Source organism: Bombyx mandarina, chromosome 23 (assembly GCF_030267445.1).
Source record: "Bombyx mandarina strain Sakado chromosome 23, ASM3026744v2".
Lineage (NCBI taxonomy): Eukaryota > Metazoa > Arthropoda > Insecta > Lepidoptera > Bombycidae > Bombyx > Bombyx mandarina.
In genome coordinates, this window is record NC_143229.1 from 15,892,541 (window position 1) to 15,908,447 (window position 15,907).

At 42.9% G+C, this 15,907-nt stretch overlaps 1 protein-coding gene across 6 annotated transcripts in view; it reads right to left on the bottom strand.

The window, feature by feature from the left end:
* Positions 1-336: 336 nt before the first annotated feature.
* ATP7 (copper-transporting ATPase 1) overlaps positions 337-15,907 on the bottom strand; it is a 64,129-nt gene continuing 48,558 nt past the window's right edge. For 5 of the 6 annotated variants that reach the window (XM_089737332.1, XM_028179120.2, XM_089737334.1 and 2 more), the window contains 15 exons: positions 14,763-14,871; positions 14,222-14,381; positions 13,098-13,197; positions 12,599-12,799; positions 11,437-11,593; positions 10,922-11,081; positions 9,879-10,008; positions 9,445-9,580; positions 9,026-9,168; positions 8,284-8,376; positions 7,090-7,200; positions 6,226-6,375; positions 5,154-5,224; positions 4,242-4,385; positions 357-724 (listed from right to left, as the gene is read on the bottom strand). In XM_089737332.1, the coding sequence (XP_089593458.1) occupies positions 607-724; positions 4,242-4,385; positions 5,154-5,224; positions 6,226-6,375; positions 7,090-7,200; positions 8,284-8,376; positions 9,026-9,168; positions 9,445-9,580; positions 9,879-10,008; positions 10,922-11,081; positions 11,437-11,593; positions 12,599-12,799; positions 13,098-13,197; positions 14,222-14,381; positions 14,763-14,871 (1,983 nt within the window). In that variant the 3' untranslated portion in view covers positions 357-606. Of the gene's footprint in view, positions 725-3,056; positions 3,107-4,241; positions 4,386-5,153; positions 5,225-6,225; positions 6,376-7,089; positions 7,201-8,283; positions 8,377-9,025; positions 9,169-9,444; positions 9,581-9,878; positions 10,009-10,921; positions 11,082-11,436; positions 11,594-12,598; positions 12,800-13,097; positions 13,198-14,221; positions 14,382-14,762; positions 14,872-15,907 lie in introns of all 6 variants that reach the window. The other variant, XM_089737333.1, reaches the window with a different exon arrangement.

Genomic DNA, 15,907 nt, shown 5'->3' on the forward strand with positions numbered 1-15,907 from the left:
AATTAAACTAAAAATATTATTCGTTCATTGCTTCTAGCATAACTTTAGTCACTTAAATTTAGAATTGTTAAATAAAAATATATAATATTATATAATACTATTTTTTGTTTGTTTTAAAAAACCCAACTTGTGACGTCATTTGTGTGTAATCTTTGTCTTTCAATGTGTACACCCGTAAAGTGAGTCCGTGGTCATCACCCGCCGGCTGCCCCACGCGTCGAATAGAAACGAATCATTGCTTAGAGGCAGAAATACGCAGTAGGTCCTAGTAAAGTTTACTAAAACACTGATTTGGCCCCAAATGACGTCATATTTTGGGCGCGACTTCTTGAAAACTTTAAGATTGAGTGCGTTGCTCGCTTGAAATATGTCCACGGTCACATGTGATCACTTGTATCGATAGAGCTTCCGGTAAAGTTCACTAGCACACTGATTTGGCCCCAAATGACATCATATTTTGGGCGCGACTTCTTGAAAACTTTAACATTGAATGCGTTGCTCGCTTGAAACATGTCCACGGTCACATGCGATGTATTGATGATTGGAAGCCTCATAATGTATTCGATTTTGTCTGGTTTGCGGAATGCACCTACGCTATCAGTCTTATCAGGCGTTCAGGCTAGGGCTGTCGCGCGAAAGCTGTTTCGGTATGAAGGAGACGGCGGCCAGCTCGTCGTCGTCCTGCAGGAGGCAACCCTCGTCGGCTTTGGCTCTATTGAAAAATCTGCAAGCAAACATACAAAAGAAAAACTCGATTTAATTCGCACTAAAACTCCCATCGGAACATCCCTGTGACAGAATCGACATGCATAATGTTTTCAACATGCAAAAAAAAACTATTACAGTGTTACTACACTACAAAAAAATGTTACCAGCAATAAAAAAAAAGTTTTTTAATTCTACTCAGGATGACCAGACTATGGTAAACTAAAATATAATTATTGTCATGTCAATAGGACGTGTTTGAAGTTAATGAATATTAAATTGACAGAAAAACCTTTATTAAAAAACTCTTTAATTATTAAAAATAATTTTTCTTCAGTGATAGAGTTGAGTCTGTCATTGAGTAAAATTAGAGTTCGGTTTTGTATAGTTCATTAATACTGTTTACTGTTTAATATTAATTTTATAAGAGATTAAAAAGGCTTCAAATGTTCTCATCTTATTATACATTTAACAGAAAACGCAATTAAGAAGCCTTTTATTGTTTATTAATTCTGAAATACTCCATATCATTATATATATCTTAATATATATAAATTACTTGTCACGTTGTTTGTCCGCGATGGACACCTAAACTACTGAACTGATTTAACTTTTAAAAAATTTAAATGTGTTTTGTTCCAACTTAGGCCATAGGATGGTTTTTATTTCGATTAATGCTCGCAATATTTATTAATTAACAATAAAATGATTCCTAATGTTGATTATTGTTATTAATTGTAAGTTTCATAAGTCTAAAACAGATGGCGCCTTAAATCAGTTTTTACAGACAACTATAATACTGTCTGATATTTATATCTCATAGATGGCGCTGTGTTAAAAATACTAACGTTTCACATAAGCCACAATTTAATGGCAGAAACACCACGTGTTGCTGAGGCTAAACTTTAAGTGAAATTTATTTCGTAGTAAACGCAATACACTGAAATCCAATTGTTTGTTTGTTAATTTTGGTATTAGCATAGCCGGTCACGTGTTATTTAGGAACAAAAACCTTAGCCACAGCAACGTGTGGCCGGGTCTGCTAGTGTATCTATATATATATATTGAGCCGATACAGGCGGGTTAAATACAACACACAAACACACACCGCAAACACACAAAAAACCCACATATAAACAACAAATCAAAGTATTTTCAGCACCACAACAACATAGAGGATAATCGGGAACGAGTTATCTATAAAGTTATATATTATAATAATTATATCATTGGAAATTCCTAACCAAAAGCGCCTTTGGCACATGTAGAGCCATCTAGTGAACGCGCGGTCAAAGCAAATATGTGTGAATGTAACAGGTTCATTGACAGTGCCAACACTAGATAGAAGCCACCATAGGTCTGCACTAGGACATCTGCTCCTAGCATCCCACAGTCGTCAGTCTACCCGTGGTCATGACCACTTATTGCGAACCCTTCCAAAATGACCATCGTGGTAAAAATTAATAGTGTATATAATGTTGATATATCAATATACAATTATCAAGAAACTTCTCGTGTAGGCCAGTCATTTCGATATGTGTTTTCGCTATTTGTTAATAGATGGCATTGCACTTTTCGAGCGTCCTCGATTTTACTAGTTCTTTTGATATTCGTTTCTGCTATGCGACAACAGATTGCGTTACTCTTACTGTTTTTTTTTCCTACCTATGCTAATGACCTCGAGAGGTTATTCTAGATTCACCGAGCTAGTAAGTGAGCTCACGGGGCTCAAACCGGTAGTGTTGCTAACATTGGCCCTGGCAAGAGTCGTGCTTCGCGGAATCTACCACCGGATCGGAAACGCAACCCACTGAGAAGATCCGGCGAGAAACTCAGTGGGCTTTGTCTATGGGTTAGTTCGCTCGTCGAGCCCTTCGTCGCAAGCGACGGGTTCGACGAGGAAGGTGACCGGTGCTTGTGGTGCCTAAAAGCACCGTTAATGGATCAGGAGGATCCGTGATGACGTGCTTTGGGCGACGTCGACGGTTTACCATTCGACTCTTACCGGCGTAACAATATACAATTTATATTAATGAAATCACTAAATAAACTCTCAAGTCAGCTAGCTCGCCATGAGTTTGGCTTCCAATTACGTCACCGGCAACGGAGTGCAGCACGGCCGGAGCTCGAAAGGCTCGCGTGGACTTTTCGTCCAACGTAAGCTTACCGCGTTTAATAGGCTATTAATAGAACATAGCGGAGATTAGCGGGCGTCGATAACTACTGTCCTCGGTTTACCCACGTATGACGTCATGCGAAAATGAGCTATACGAACGAGATTAAACAAAATCACAAACAGACAGACAAACAAAATAACGAAAACCCATAATATTGCATTGTTATTTACGAACCATTTTACTAAACCTTTATCAACGAGGAACGCCAGCTTTCCGTTTGCTTGCTATTAAAAAAAATACAACTCTATGTTAAGTTAAGAAAGGACAGCCGTATTAAAACGTACAAGTGGAAAAGAGAAGGACGATGATTTGTTTAAGTACAGTTGACACAAAAGATAACTAATTTTTATTTTATTTTTGTTATTGCCTTTGTAGGCAGACGATCATACGGCCCACCTGATGGTTACCGTCGCCCATGGACGTCAGCAATGCCAGGGGCAGAGCCAAGTCAGTGCCTACCATGTTCCGAGAATTTCTGTTTTCATTTTATTGTAGGGCATTTTTTAAGTATTCAAGTACACTAAAGCCAGAGCGAGAGTTTCATCATGAGGGGTCACCGTCACCCGTGGACATCATCTATATCAAAGGAAAACTAATATCTATATGTTCGTAAATTATAGCAGCGAAGTTCATCAAAAAATCCATTAAAAATCTCTTTTATTAAATACATCCTAATTTGTTGACGACTGTACTTTAAAGATATATTTTTGAAATAATATAATTTGGATTCTCAACCTTAATATCTTTGTTCACAAGAGCTATTTTCGAGCAACGACTGTTGATTATGATTTGCAAAAATCTAAGTGTTTAGTTAGTTTGATATTTTGAACAGTATTTTAATTAATTATTAATTATTTTTATTAATGAACGAAATGTTTTTGAACATTATCCCGAGCTTACAAAAGTATTATTTAAAACAAAAATAATTAAATACGAAAACAGAATAATAGTTGAATTGAAATGAAATGACATTCTTCCGTCGCTACTGGTCGTGTGTGACTCGCGTACCACACGACCCGGATTCGACTCGAGACGCGGTATCTTTAGCCAAGCAATTTAGTCAACATCGACTTCTAAACAATAGAGGACTAAATCTTTTTTATTTTTTATTGCATTGCATCTAGTGTTAAGTGGTTACCGGAGCCCATGGACATCTACAAGGTAAATACCGGCACCCAGTTTGAGACATGAGTTTTACGGTCACACTTTTAAAAACGGCTGCCCCGCCCTTCAAATCGATTACTGCTTCACGGCAGAAATAGGCGGGGCGGTGGTACCCGTGCGGACTCACAAGAGGTCCTACTACCAATAAGTACCTGTTGTATTGCTCGTCTGCCCCTTCACACCGGCGCTACTTACTTGGATAGAGCGGTGACACTTCGGTCGCTGGGGTCCACTCTCTCGTCGAGTCCCCGGTGCACGGACACGCTGTCCAGATCCTCGAGCCGGATCGACTGGAGGTACTCCGGCGTCCTCAACTCTTCGATCGTTGGCTTCCTGAAACTGTTCGAAGAGGCTCATGGGGGCGACACCCCCCACTACTCCCAATGGGAGTCGTGAGGGAAATTTGAGAGTTACACTAGCACAGTCGAATTAACTGGTGGCGTCTTGTAGGTATGTACCACTACTCTGTATATATCTGCCGATATATAGGTATATAAGGCAAAGACGCCTATGGGCTCTTGTGACCACTTGTCAGTAAGTAAATCTCTATGACCTATAAGCTTTTATTTTGTCTATCATTGATGTGTGATACTCTGTGGACTTTAAATACAATAAAATTAGTTAGAGTTTTGGCGAGAATGCGAGGAGTGAGGTTGTGTGATTTGTTTTATTTTGTCTATTTAGTGTTTCTTCAGGTTTAAATACGTAATAACGGTAGTTTATTAACTGTTTAATATCTGTGAAAGTGCACAAATGTGGGAAATGAAGCAAAGCCGCTGGACGTAACTTCTTTGGATCCTCCGAAAAGTCCACTGTATAAATCTCAGTAAATGACCACCATTTTAGTAAGATTATATTTCATACCATATCATTTCATCTCATTTCATTTTATTTCACTCCATCTTATCATTTTTTATAAAAATAAGAATATAAATTATAATAAGACATGACTTGTAAAGGTCTTAGTTACCAGGTCATAAAACCCTTTAAAAAAAAATCAATATAAGTTAGAACATTCATTTTCAGCGATTTCAAAGATAGACTGGTCCCTGGTCATAATCGAACTCTTAAGCCGAAGTGTTTAATTCGACTCTGAATGTCACTCACGTTTTGAGCAGCAAGCTAGAGCAGACCACGGACACTGAGCTCATCGCCATCGCAGCTGACGCCATCCAGGGCTGCAAGCAGACCACACATTACTACACGACTCGCTTGAGGCCTGGAACTAGGAGCTTCCTGTACGCATGAGACGTGAGGCAGTTCACAGACACAGCCCACTGAGTTTCTCGCCGGATCTTCTCAGTGAGTCGCGTTGCCGATCCGGTGGTAGATTCTGCGAAACACGGCTCTTGCTAGGGTCAGTGTTAGCATCACTCCGGTTTGAGCCCCGCGAGCTCACCTACTAATTTGGTGAATCTAGAATAACCCCTCGGGGTTACTAGAATAGTTGGGAAAACTAAAAAGAAATTAAAGCGCGCCATCTAGTGGTCGTGAGCCGCAACTACTCGTGAAAATTCGGCTCAGTTCGGGTGACGCGTTTCGGCAGAGACAAGCTGTCATAGCTCGGGTGGAATCGAGACACATGCGTTGCCTGACTTAGGAAGAGTCAACATAGATAATACACATAAATTAGTTATAGATAAGCAACTCGAGCACTCAACAAAAATGTTTACGGGCGTCGGCCACTAGATGACTTCGCTTCGATTAATTTCTCATTGCTCCTGTAGATGGCAGTAAAAAATTATCTATTTTCACAAGTCACTAATTGATAAAATTTAATCAATTTGTCTATAAGAAGTAAATACTTGTATTGTAAAGATTTATTAATTTTGTTATTTTCTGTGTATAGTTATACAATAATTAAATGACTTAAAGTTAACAGCACATAAGTTTAGGGGCATCCGCAATAAGATGTCGATAGTTTCTGTACAAAAAAAATATTTGTCTAAAGTATCGCAGTTTCAGGGCTCTTGAGAGTGAAGAGGTCTCAGAGCTGTCGTCGTTTTGTGCTGCGCAAGCTCTTTCCACGACTACCCACCATACGCGACTATGTAAATAAATAATAAAGATATCGGCCCGTTCTGCGACATTTATATTTGAGGAAGCAGTATCATATGCGTACATGATATGTGTACTACCCGTGCGCGATAAGTTGAGACTCCGAGATTGTCTCGTTTACCTGCAGCTGCATTCCGTACAAAGCGAAGGCTCCACTCGCCAGCGGTATCCCTAGCAGATTGTAGACGGAAGCGAAAAGGAAGTTCAGCCTGACCCTCCTCACGGTGGTCCTGGACAGGTTCAAGCAGGCCACCACGTCTAGTAGATCGTTCTGAAACAGTACAGTTACACTATGCTTTCTTGTCGTATCATTCTTGTCAGAGCCGTCGTGGTCGTCATTCGATATAATTGCTGTGGGCAAATGGTATTTGCTTCACGAGCAATCGCTAATTCTCTTGATTTGTGATGAGCCTGGTACACTCATGCAAACAACTGGCAACTGTCGACTTGACTAGGTACATCGCATGGGCAACCTTTCACTTTGCTACCGTTACAATATTACGATTTGGCTGTATGGTTTATGTTTCCTTTGCTCTCAAAAAATTTATTAAATTACTTATATTTGGCACGAGCTCATAGTCCATCTAGTGTTAAGTGGTTACCGGGATTCCAATGCCGTCATCCACCCTGAGATATAAGTTCTAAGGTCTCACTATATATAGTTACAACGGCTGTTCAACTTTCAAAACGCATTACTGCTTCACGGCAGAAATAGGCAGGGCGGTGGTACCAACCCGTGCGGACTCACAAGAGGTCCTACCACCAGTAATTACGCAAATTATAATTTTGAGGGTTTGGTTTTTATTACACGACGTTATTCCTTCACCGTGGAAGTCAATCGTGAATATTTCTTAAGTACGTATTTCATTAGAAAAATTGGTACCCGCCTGCGGGATTTGAACACCGATGCATCGCTACATACGATCGTACCGGACGTCTTATCCTTTAGGCCACGACGACTCTTACAACAGTACAGGATACTGACCCTCATGAGCACCAGGTCTGCGGCCTCCACGGCTACGTCGGTGCCGCTGGCGATGGCGATGCCCACGTCGGCCTGCGCCAGGGCTGGAGAATCGTTGACGCCATCACCGACCTGCAACCCACCAGCTTGGAGTTAGAGGCTCCCGGCACGTGTCGAGGAGCGATGATAGCACAATAATATCGAAGGTTGAAAGGTTAATTGTTTTAAGCGAAATTTTTGCAACTTCACAGGAGACCCATTTAAAATTTGGACAAAAAGGTCTGTTTTTACGTATTTTGTTATTATTGTTGTAAAGCGTATTTTGTTAGTTTTTTTAAACTATTATTTATTTTTCAGTTTTTAGTTGATTTTCAATTTTTTGAATTTTTTGTCAATTTTTTTTAAATTTTGAATTGTCATCGGTCCTTAATAAGTATACCAAATTTCGGGTTAATCCGACGTTTTGAAGGGGGTCAAAATCATGTTCAAAGATTCCGTTACAAACATACATACGTCTGAAGCTAATAAAAGCGTATTAAAATGTCGAACTCTTGATGCTGATACCAAATAAAACGGACATATCATTACAAAGATAAATGTCGCGTATTAAGCCCCTCCTAGCTGAGCCCTTGCTCGCCCATCTGTCCTGGTGAAACTGGAAAGGCCTCCGGGCAACCAGTAAGCCTTCATTATAAAAAAGAAACTATTAAGCGAAATGTCGCTTAAACCAAATCAAGGCCTTTCACCGCTCGATATCATTAGACCTTAATACCTTGACCGGGTCAAACCGAAAAAAAGCGCGCTTTTTAAAATAATCAAAACTACTTAAACGTCTTAATTTCGCAATTACAGATAAATCAACGTTTTTAAACTTCATTAATTAGACTTTGTGTGACACAAAAGGATTATAAGTCTTGCGGTGGGACCGATTAAGATCGAATTTAGGATTAACTTGACAAAAGACAATTTCTGTGACACAAAACGAATATAAGCCTTGCGGTGGGAGCGACTAAGCGAATTTCGGATTAACTTGACAAAAGAGAATTTGTCTGACATAATAGGATTATAAGTCTTGCGGTGTGGGCGATTAAGGTCGAATTTCGGATTAACTTGACAAAAGACAATTTGTGTGACACAAAACGAATATAAGTCTCGCAATAGGAGCGATTAAGGTTGAATTTCGATTGTTCGGCCGGAGGTCACGACGGCTCTCACCATGGCCACCCTCTGCCCCTCCTCCTGCAGCTTCTGTATTTTGGCGACCTTGTGCGAGGGCAGCACCTCCGCGTACACCTTCCTGATGCCGACCTGGAGACCAGAGAGAACAGTTAAACCCAAGCTTGCACTGTCGAAGATCAGTCTACAGTATAGAAATAATAATGATAACTGGGATCATATCGCGCAAGGTCATCCAATTCCAATTTAGGATTCCCCGTGTTATGGGTACCACTGAGCTGGGAGACTGACATACATACTTATATACATTTAAATATATAGATACTAAGCACCCAGACACTAATGCCGGTGCAATAGTTAAAGGAAATGTTTGAAAAAAAAAATGCTCTGAAGAATTATTTGAGATGATTCCATCATCTCGTTTATACCATTGCACCGCCCGCCACCGGAGTAGAGTTTATCCATACTACCTGGAGCCACTGCTGTCATCCACAGTGCGTTTCCAGAGATCTTTTCTGCCAAGTACATCCGGCTATGGAATGAGCTCCCCTCCACGGTGTTTCTAGAGCGCTATGTCTTGTCCTTCTTCTAACGAGGCTTGTGGAGAGTACTCAACGGTTGGTAGCGGATTGGCTCTGCCCCTGGCTTTGCTGAAGTCCATGGGCGACGGTAACCACACCCCATCAGGTGGGCCGTATGCTCGTCTGCCTACAAGGGCAATAAAAAAAGGCACTAATTAGTGCACCACCGGGTCAGGTATGAGGAGGGGATGATGGCTCACCTGTCTGGCGATGGCGACGGCTGTCTTTCTGTTGTCTCCCGTCAGCAGGCACACTTCGAGGCCCATCTTCTTCAGCCAGTAGACGGCCAGGTGGGCTTCGGGCTTCACCTCGTCTGCGACGCCGATGGTGCAGACCAGCTGATCTGCGGAGTCGCGGGCTGGTGTAAACGACGCTTCCGGAAGATTTGTCTTTTTACACAGCAACAATGGCTTGTGCTACAAGAGCTCACAGATATCGCAGCTTGAAACTCATCCACTTTGAGGCGTGAGGTCAGTGTCGAGTGTATAAAGGCTCACCAGACTTTTAACATCGAAATTATTCATGATGGAAGTCATTTGTGAGCATGAGCTAAGTACGTATTGATTTTAGAGCAGTGTAGGCCTCGACACTGTCGTTATCTCTCAATAGCCACACATACCATCGATGGCGGCCAGCACGGCCGTGTAGCCGAGCTCCTCGTGTTGGGACAGCGCCTTCTGGACCGGCCGCGGCACGTTGACTCCGTTGCGACTCATCCACTCGCGGTTCCCGATCAGGACTATATGCTCCGCCGACTGTAAGTCAAAGTTCATACGGCACTTTTGTTACTCAAGTTTCTTAGGTGTAGTAGTGTATAACAACATTCTACTCATTGCTGATAAGAAGCCTGCGAGCCAACTTAAAGGATAGGACAATCGTAGTGCATTACTATAAAGACTGTTCATGTTTCAAGGTGAGGGGCAGCAATAGCGTGGTGATGTCCATGGACTCCGGTTACCAGCAACAGGTGGACCACGAGCTCGTTCATATATAGAAAAACTTTTCATGCCACACACAAACAGGTTTACGAGGGGCCTCAGCCTCTGTACTCACCTCATCTCCGTCCTCGGTCCTGATCAATCGATGCAGTCTCGCGGCTGCCTGGGCCGAGCTGAGGGCGGCATCGTCACTGCCCGCCACCACCTCGACGGGGACGCCGTGAAGGTCGAACGTGCACCCCGGCCTGTCAGCGTTAACGGAGCCTTACAAACACATTTTCGCCCCAAACTCCTAGATGTTTGGTCACATCATTGACCCAAGTGGCACAAAATATTCTAATGCTCTTCCCTGAAGCACATTCAGCCACTAAGCCTACCCATATTTCGTTATGAGCACTTTAATGTCTGTGTTGTGTTATTATATTTACATCAAATGTGTCATAGGGAACTTCTATGTTCCCTGGATGTCAAATGTGCACCACTATGCTATCTATTTATGCTTTTACCTCCTCCCCATTCGCTGATAGCGTAAGGGGCTATTCTACCTTCTCACGGACGGGTAGATGAGCTACGGGCTCATCCTGAGGGAATTTGCTAACAATAGCCCTAGCAAAGGGCAATGCTTCGCAGAATCTACCACACAATTGGAAACCCGAAACACTGAGAAGATCCGGCGAGAAGCTCAGTGGGCTGTGTGATTTCTGCTGTGAAGAAGCTACGTTATTTCGATATCAAGAGTACGAAAAAAGATGTCTAATACAATTGATCCTTCGAAAATGACTATGGACACCAGACTTTTTATTGCTTTGATGGTTTAACGAGCTCTAGATCTGGCTAGTTTAAGCGGAGGTCTGAATCCTGTATATATAGTATAGTATAAAGACTGTGACACCGATCAAACTGGACCGCATTACTGCTTCGCTGCAGAAATAGGACTGTGTTCCCAATCCGGTAGTAGATTCATTCGCGAAACAGCTACTCTTGAGTTGTTGGGTCTCCTTTGGAGGCGCTCGGGTAGCTGTTAGCAAATCTCCCTCTTCTGGCTGAGCCTTTGCTCGCCCACCTGTCCTTGTGGAACTGGAAAGGCCTCTGGGCCACCAGTAAACCATCAATCATAAAGGAAAGAAATAAAAGTAGGACTTTGATAAAAACACATACTTGGCCTGGTTGACGATGTTGGCCAGCTCCGGCACGTGTATGGCGGAGCTGTTCGTTGCTTTTAGCTTCGCCCTGAGGCCGCATCCAGGGGCGGCCACGAAGCCGGTACACTGCAGGGGGTTCGCGCCCTTCAGCACCGCACTGCACCACTGGACTATAGCTGAGGGCGGACCAGGATGTTGTTGACGTGGCGAAATACCAATAAAATTAGACTAGTACTAATATTAGATAATATATTAATAGAAAAAGGAAAGCGAGACCATGACAAGTATTCTATATGAAGCATAATAGTTGACGCTGTATCTAAATTGAATCAAGATTATAAAGTTACACACAAAGTCACAAAATTACCTCCCCTCATCCATCATCCGATTTGTTGAATAAGCACGTATTGCTCTAACCAAATATGTACCACGTGATCTTGTTGTGATTGGGCATTTAGTGCTGCAAGAATTCCACTCAGGCAGCCGACAGTCTATGGCAATAACCAGGACATCGCCACAGCTAGCGCGTACCTGAAGCTACAGGGTGTTCGGAGTTGAGTTCGGCGGCGAGGAGGCAGGCGACGAGGTCCGGCAGGGCGGCCGGCTCCCCCGTGAAGAGGCACAGCCTGGCGACGGTGGTGCAGCCCCGCGTTATGGTGCCGGTCTTGTCGAATATCACAGTTTTCACCTGCAACCGTAAGACCAGGCATTTTTTTTTCTGATAGCCTTGAAAGGTTATGTCAGTGTAATCGGGCGAGTAGGTGAGCTCACGGGGTTAAAGCCGGGAGTGTTGCTAACACTGGTCCTAGCAAGAGCCGTGCTTCGCAGAATCTACCACCGGATCGGAAACGCGACCCACTGAGAAGATCCCATGAGAAGCTCAGTTGCAGAGAAAGTAAGCTATGTCTGTGTTTTAATTTGCTCGTCGAGCCCGTCGAGTGACGGGTTCTTGATTTTTATTACACGACGTTATTCCTTCACCGTGGAAGTCAATCGTGAACATTTGTTAAGTACGTATTTCATTAGAAAAATTGGTACCTGCCTGCGGGATTCGAACACCGGTGCATCGCTAGATACGAATGCACCGGACGTCTTATCCTTTAGGCCACACCGACTTCAATTTGTTAGATCTTGGTACAATTTGAATGGGGCCACACGAGAAATACCGGGTATAAAATAAAACAAAGTAGGTACCGTAAATTGGTTCACCTAAAAAAAAATTGAAGGTACACACAAAAAAATAATCTAATTGAGAGCCTCCACTTTTTGGCGGGAAGTCGGGAAGCGAGAAGTGAAGTTGTGTGATTTGTTTTATTTTGTCTATTTAGTGTTTGTTCAGGTTTAAATGTGTAATAACGGTGGTTTATTAACTGTTTAATATCTGTGACAGTGCACAAATGTGAGAAAATGAAACAAAGCCGCTGAACGTAGCTTCTCGGGATCCTCCAAAAAGTCCACTGAAAAAGTCTCAGTAAATGACCGCCATTTTACTGAGATTATTCATTTAATTTCATCCCAGTTGATTAATGTCTCAAATTAATCATCTTCCTTTCATTTCACTCCATATTATCATTTTTCATAAAAATAAGAATATAAATTAAAATAAGACATGACTTAAAGGTCTTAGTTACCAAGTCATAAAATCCCTTAAAAAAAATGTACAACCTCTTTTTTTTTTAAGTCGGTGCCTGACCTTGTGCGCGTTCTCGAGCGGCTCCGCGCCCTTGATGAGCAGCCCCAGGTTGGCGCCCACGCCCGTGGCCACCATGACGGCGGTGGGCGTGGCCAGCCCCAGCGCGCACGGGCACGCGATGGCGAGCACCGACAGCGCGAAGTGGAACGCCGACTGCACGATCAGCTCCCAGTCCGAGTAGCCAGCGTTCAGGTACACCTCCTGACGCAGAGAGTTCAGACATGATCCACTCAGTTTGGAAACCAGTATGACAGACTTGCCATAGAGTAACAAATCAAATAGACCAACACAGGTCATTCAGTGTTTTTTTTATTGCTAAGGTGGTCACGCCCCCCCGGTCCCGTATGAGCCGGAGTAGAGATCAGCCTCGTTTTAGCACGCAAGGCGTTACCATTGAAATAGGTGGTGGTACCTACCCGCGCGAAGTCACAGCATGCCCAATATTGCCAATTCTTCTCGGTAAGGTCTACCTGAAAAGCTGTGTCCAGTCAATACTCACAGGAGTGATGGCCTTTATTCTGTTTATGTCCAGAGCCCCGCTTATGATCCAGCAGACCAGCGTCAGGACGGACAGGAATACCACCAACGGAACGAAATACCTTCGAACGGAGATTGGGGAATAAGTTGTTATTGATTAGCAAGATAAGGTCCAGTTTTAGACCCCTTAGATTGATCGGGATCAAACTTTGGTAATAACAGTGTAAATTTTGCGGTAAGTAGCGGCTTGGCCTTGCCACTGGCATTGGTAACGTCCACGGGCGACGGTAACCACTCACCATCACATATAAACATAAAAAGATTGGAACCGAAACAACGAGAAGCTGCAATGTATGCTGTACAAATTTGAGATGTGGGATCGAAGTCTCGATTGTGTTTTATAAGCGTCGCTTCGGTCAGCAAGGCGGGGTACATTTGAATACCGTGCATCAAGTATTTGAATCCAATATGCTTTACGGGTAGATAAACATGGAACTCGTAAAAAAAATTATCTATTTCTGTTAAAAAATCAAAGCTGGCGGTAGAAGTAGCGATTCTTGACACGATAAACTTTCAAAACAAAATTTTCATCGTTTTTCCAGGAGCGCGCAATGTAACACACAAATAAAATGAAATCACGAGCGAGGTCAATAACCTTCAGTTTTTTCGGCGCATCCACTTTTTTTTCTCAGAAATATTAGAATTGTTATTATATCTCTAGAGGGAGATGGTGTTGTTGGAAACGCGTAAAGGATCTTCCACCGTTAGGGCATCACCACTCAGTACGCCGACCATCTCTATATCGTTAGGAAATTGTATATACGAAGTTTTATTGTAAATAGCATTAGCGCGATTTAGGTTTTCGCCGAATCCCTGACATGACTATGACTGCTGCCGCTAGTATGTACAAATGAAGATACTTGAAGGTTTGAAGGGTGGGGCAGCCGTTGTAACTATACTGAGACCTTAGAAGTTATATCTCAAGGTGGGTGGCGCATTTACGTTGTAGATGTCTATGGGCTCCAGTAACCACTTAACATCAGGTGGGCTGTGAGCTCGTCCACACATCTAAACAATAAAAAAAACTTCGTCAAGGCGGAGATGCCTCCCCCGCCGAAGTTCACGAGTCTAACAAGGTGTACTCACCCCGCCATGGTGTCGGCGAGTCGCTGCACGGGCGCCTTACTGCTCTGCGCGCTCTCCACCAGCCGCACGATCTGAGCCAGGGTCGAACTTTCCCCGGTGTGGGTCGCCAGCATCAGCACGGCGCCGTTGGAGTTCATGCTGCCCCCGATCACCAGGGAGTCTGCAGTTCGAACATAAGGAGGTGCGTCGTGCAAATACAGTTTTACCTTGTAATTCGGTAGAATTTTATTTATCCCGAACCCCAGCGCGCAACATTACTATTGAGGGTCCTAAGAGCAACGCATCTAGTGTTAATGCAGTATAGAGTTTATCGGTTTGATCCAGGGGACCAGTGACGCGCACACTGGGGGTCGCGTCCCACGAGGGGGGTCGTCAGTTTTTTTTTATTTTTCGTTCGATACACCACTGCTGATAAACCTAGAGGTCGCTGTTTGTGATCTCTACTGTAAAAGGGTTATAGTTAAATAAAGTTTGCACTTGACAACCCTTGGTCAAAACCACCGAAGCTTCGACCTCATATGCCTCAAGATAACAGACCGACCTTTCGTCTTCGGCACCGGCATAGATTCCCCGGTTATCAGGGACTCGTCGCACGTCGTTTGACCGGATATGACTTTGCCGTCGACCGGTATCTTGGCGCCGGGTACTACCTGCAGAAAAACACAGTAAGATTCTGGAGCGACAGCAAAAACGTCATAATTTTTAACTGTAGCCTCAAATTGACGCTATCACGCCACGCTGGGTCATTCCTCAGGCAGGCTGTGGCAATTAGCCTCTCCAACTAACTGGGCATTAATAGTTTTAACTGGTATTATACCAAGAACGGTGGATAGAACCCAGTAAATCCCAACATTTCCAGCAAGCTGGTGTAACACGACTGTTACCACTGTACCATTTTTTTATTGCCTTTGTAGGCAGACGAGAATACGGCCCACCCGGTGATGAGTGGTTACCGGCGCCCATGGACTTCAGCAATGCCAAGGCGCTGTATACAGTTCAATACCCTCCACAAGCTTAGTTTGAAGCAGGACATGTCATAGCGCTCGGGAAACATTGTGCTATAAGTAGCGTCAGCCAAGTTCATCTGCAGAGATGAGAGCGAACTAAAGCCGCTTGTATGCGAGAACTAGCTCCGTTGGAATATCGACTCTAATGTGTTACGTTAAGATGTTAAGTCGGTAACATCCTAAAGGACAATGCCCATTTTCTATGGGCGTTTGGGCCCCTAAGAAAAGTTGTCGGGTGATGATGATTTTAACTTAATTTGATAGACAAATAAATATCGTTTCATATTCAGAAAACGATTTTTATATTCTCACCCAGGTTTCAGAGAAATCTGTTTTTTTCTGCAGCTAAAGTTAAGTTGTTAATTTTTTTCTTCGAAATCAATAATCGCTCTCATCATTATTTACAGTATTAATTAAGTTAATTGTGGTTAATGTTGCTAGAAATAAGCTCTTACGTACATTTTATTATTATTATATCCTCATAATAATAATAAAATGAAATGAAATCCGGAAGCCGGCAACGATATTGTTGTTGTTGTTTTTAAATTCGCCAACAAGCAGGCAAAGAGCGTAGCCTATACAGCCTAGTCTGTCATAGTTATATTTTTTATGTTAATAAAAATCCGGTGTATTTCTTTTTATTGCTTTTTGGGAGTTTTGGCGTCAACTTGATGAATAG